Below are 4317 nucleotides of genomic sequence, written 5' to 3'. Positions count from 1 at the left end.
GTGTGTGTGTGTGTGTGTGTGTGTGTGTGTGTGTGTGCGCCCATGCAATCACTTCATATGTGTTTGCATGCTGTTATCCTGCAGGTGGTTCTCCTGCCTATACTGTAGTTAAATTAAACACGAGCAGAAAAAGAATTATGAAGAACAGCCAAGTCTGAATATCCTAATTTCTTTGTCCGTCCTCCAGAAACTTGAGCAACAACAAGCTGAGGGACATCCGTGACGGTGCCTTTGACGGAGCAGGTGGAGTCTTGGAGCTGCTGCTGACGGGAAACAAGATAACAGGACTGCAGGGACACATGTTCAAAGGCCTCATTGGCCTGAAAACGCTGTAAGTCTGGTTAACATTAGGGTGTGTGTGTCTGTGTGTGTGTATGTGTGTGTGTGTGATTGTGTTCAACACTGTATTTATGTGGTAGTAGTGGTCTGTTTGTTAAGAAAATGAATACTGTGCTATTATGCAGGCTACATGTAACCCCACAAGTCTCCATGTTCCTCCCACTCTGCAGAACACTAATGCTAATGAATTTGAAATATGTAAAAGTCTGTCTTCACCTTTAACTAAAAGCACTATATAAAGAACAAAGCAAGTGCTTTTGATACCCATGTGGATAAATGCCAAACACAGGAGCTATGAAATCACCTGAAACCTACTTTTTGACTATTTCTGGTTTAGTTGTCCTGTTTACTGTCCGAGTGCTATTATTCCTACAATATGGCCGGCAAGTGTCCTGGTTGTGATGCCTTAAACCGTGCAGACTATGACTTATGTTAGCATCTGACTTATAGTGGACTTCATTCATTTTTTTCTCCCTCAGACTGAAAAGAGAGGGCCAGGATTGTTTACTCACTCACCCTGAAATCAAAGCTAATGACAGTATATTGTTGTTCCTCTAATTTGGGCACCCACCATAAATAGGCTAGCGTCCAATTAGGGGTTACAGGATAGTGTACAAAATCATGAGCTAATGTTGTCTGTGTATGCTCAGTAATGACTAACTAATGCTATCATGTATATATATGCCGGCTAATGACTCTCTAATGGCATCATGGCTGTCTCTGTATTATGTTAAGAGGCTCCCTGCTCCAGTAATAGCCTTGCTAACTAGGTTAGCCTGTCCCAGAGTTTGCTAATGCTAACTAACTCAGTTAGCCTGGTCCCACATGACTGCATGTCAAAAGCTAATGTCATATTGCGCACTCGGTCACGGTTGTCTTGTGGGGACTGGTTTGAATTTACCTCTGCTTTCTGTCTGTGTCATTATAGGTAATGTTCTTATATCCTCTTTGTCTCTTGTTATCCAACCAAAGACGGTACATTTTGTATTTTGTATCCAACTGTTTAAAAGACGACCTGTTTCAGTAGCCACGGGACAAACAGCAAAACCGCATGTCGAAACAACATCGACAATAAAAATTAAAGTATAAAGAGTATGATAAATTCTTGAGTCATCAGATTATTGTTTTAAACTCTAACAAACCTGATTTAAGATTTGGCCGATGAAATCTAAACATGAGACTGTGGAGTTTGTGCTTTGGAGATTTTACTGCAATCTTCATCGTAAAACAAAATAGCTTTTCGTTTACTAAATATAATTGATACGTGTGTTTCCAGAATGCTGCGGAGCAACCAGATCAGCTGCATTGACAACAGCACATTCACGGGTCTGAGCTCGGTGCGTCTGCTCTCGCTGTACGACAACAGGATCTCCAGCATCGCCCCGGGAGCCTTCTCCACCCTGCACTCCCTGTCTACCATGTGAGTCTCATCTGACAACCTTTCTCTCTCTATCTGCTTATTTCCTTGGGGTTTTTGTTCTTGTTGAATTTCTTTTCCCATTTTCATCCTATTATTGTCGCTATCTCTCAATGTGTGCAGCAATCGCTTTTTGTCTATCTTGAGATCCAGCAGGATCTCAACCCTTTTTGTCTCTGCTTCTTTCTTTATCTCTTCCTCTTTCTCTGTGTCTTTCCTCCAACTTCTCAGAGTCTAGCTCTGCTGTGGGAGTTATCTACCAAGCAACACACACACACACACACACTTGCACACACGTTGCTCGTCTGGATGCTGTTCTCACAGATGCTCTCCATCATTATCGACTAGATTGGTCTGGATCCCAGAACATTTGTTATCAGAGCTAAATATATCTCAGCATCTACACGCACACACACACACACACACACACACACACACACACACACACACACAAGAGGATATGAAAGCTTGTTTTTATCTTCCTTAAGATGAACACACCTGCTTCGACCAAGATATGAATTTTTTGATGGCTTATTTGTTTTTTTTTTGGTGGATATATGTACGTACGTGTGTGAGTGTGTGTGTGTGTGTGTGTGTGTGTGTGTGTGTTTGTGTGTGTGTGTGTGTGTGTGGAGGTTACATGCCTTCAATTGTGTGGAGATGATGACTGGTGTTTATCCAGTGCAGAGGCGAACAGAAACAACTGCCATGAAGTAAAGTTTTGTGTTTTCTCCTTCAGTCTTCTGACCACCCAGATGTGATGGTTGTAAATAATAGATTTTTTTCTTCTTAATAAAACACTACAAGTTGTTTTTTAACCGAGAACACGCAGACCTAGCGAGCTAAAAAAAGAAAAGCCTCCTCACATCCTCCCTACTCTCACTTTCTTTTTCCTCCACGCTTCCTTCTCTTGTTCTGCCTTTTGTTCTCGCTCTCTGTCCTGCTGTGTACCTGTCACCTTCGATTCAAGTTTCTACTTGAGTCTTTTTGGAGGAAAAGTGGGAGACAAGAGAGGGGAAATGTGAACGAGGGAGAGGGAGGATGGATGGATGGATGGTGGATGCATTGTTGCATAAACTCAGGTTTGCTCAGTGGGGCTGTTGGTGATAATCACCACAAAAAATGAAACAATCTTCTATTTTCATCATCCCTGTCATTTTTCACTGTCATTCTTTCTTCCAGCTTCAGTTTTTCATTGGCCTTGCAGTAGCACTTGATTGTGTATGCAACACCCGCCTGCTGTTTGGCGTGAAAAAAAGATGCATTGTTTTTATTTCTCGAGCTTCCCTTCTTAACACCTCCTCTGTTCATTTCCTTATCTTTCCTCTGTTTCCTCTCATCTTCTCCCTCACTATTTCTAATATCAGTCTCCATTGATAGTGCATTGTTTCCCAATAGAGTTTACCCGTTTAATTAAAAGATTAAGACATTGTTAAGGAAGGAAGGGATTTAGCATAGGTCTAGATGCCATACAGTGAGGGCAATTCATTACAAGGAAATGAGGAAATAACTCGTCCCTATCTGTAGCAGCACACCATTAATATAGTAGCACAAACAGCAACATTCAGGTTTATTAGTTCAGCAGACACAGTGAGAGGCAATACGCCACTTGCACATGTCTGGACACGATTTGGAGGCACACCATCATCATTAAAGAGATAGGTGTGATTTGTTATACTGCTGAAAATTGTATTTCATAAGTTTTCCTCTTATATTTTCAGTCAATCCATGAACTGTATATTCATATTGTTATACCATCAAATAAAATTGTCACCGAACTGTATTGAATTTAAAGCAGCTGTGAATAAAATATACTCGCGCCCCGTCTAGCATGTGCTGCCGATGCCTCCAAGGCCCCCATTGAGTATCAGCATAAATATTACATGAACAGTGTTACAAAAGCAACAAAATGCAATGAGGGGGTGATCAAAAATAGATCAAATGTACAGCTAACCTTTTCTCTTTTCTTTCTCTCTTTCACAATGTCTCACTCTGCCACCTTTTCCTTTCCTTTCTCCTTCTCTCTTGTACTTTTTCAAAATGAATAAAATTAGCTGATGACCTTTTCTTTTTGCCTCTCTTTTGTTCCCCTTCTCTCCATTTCACTCTTTTGTCTTTCATTATCCAAGTGTATAGCTGACCAAAAAACTATCTATGTGGTTTTGCAGTGTGTATACCATACAAATTGCTCTATTATCATTATCGGGAATGACTCATAATTAAGTAGGTGATGATCTCTCTATTTAGCCTTGTGTCACTTTTTTATTGTTTTTGTGAACCGCTGTCTTATTATGGGTCTCGTCTGTATCTGTTTAGAATTTATTCATCAACATTTTATTTTTGAGGGAAAACATTTATTCAGTGTGCATCATTTAGCTATTAACAATTATTTAAACTGTGGAAACATGTACTGTATGTAATGTAACTGATTGTGCACTTACATGTACAAGAGGCTTCCAATACTGGTGACCCTGTTAAAAATGATTTCTCTCTCTCTCTCTCTCTCTCTCTCTCTCTCTCTCTCTCTCTCTCTCTCTCTCTCTCTCTCTCTCTCTCTCTCT

At 40.5% G+C, this 4317-nt stretch overlaps 1 protein-coding gene across 1 annotated transcript in view; it reads left to right on the top strand.

Annotated features, from left to right (window-relative positions):
- slit3 (slit homolog 3 (Drosophila)) overlaps positions 1–4317 on the top strand; it is a 229059-nt gene that overhangs the window by 187190 nt on the left and 37552 nt on the right. Inside the window, exons 13-14 of the mRNA XM_031867001.1 lie at positions 188–331; positions 1616–1759. Coding sequence (XP_031722861.1) covers positions 188–331; positions 1616–1759 — 288 coding nt within the window. The remainder of the gene's footprint in view (positions 1–187; positions 332–1615; positions 1760–4317) is intronic.

The sequence above is a fragment of the Anarrhichthys ocellatus genome, unplaced genomic scaffold, assembly GCF_004355925.1.
Source record: "Anarrhichthys ocellatus isolate YVR2014 unplaced genomic scaffold, GSC_Weel_1.0 scaffold37, whole genome shotgun sequence".
Taxonomy (NCBI): Eukaryota; Metazoa; Chordata; class Actinopteri; order Perciformes; family Anarhichadidae; genus Anarrhichthys; species Anarrhichthys ocellatus.
This window is presented reverse-complemented; position numbering and strand designations above follow the sequence as displayed.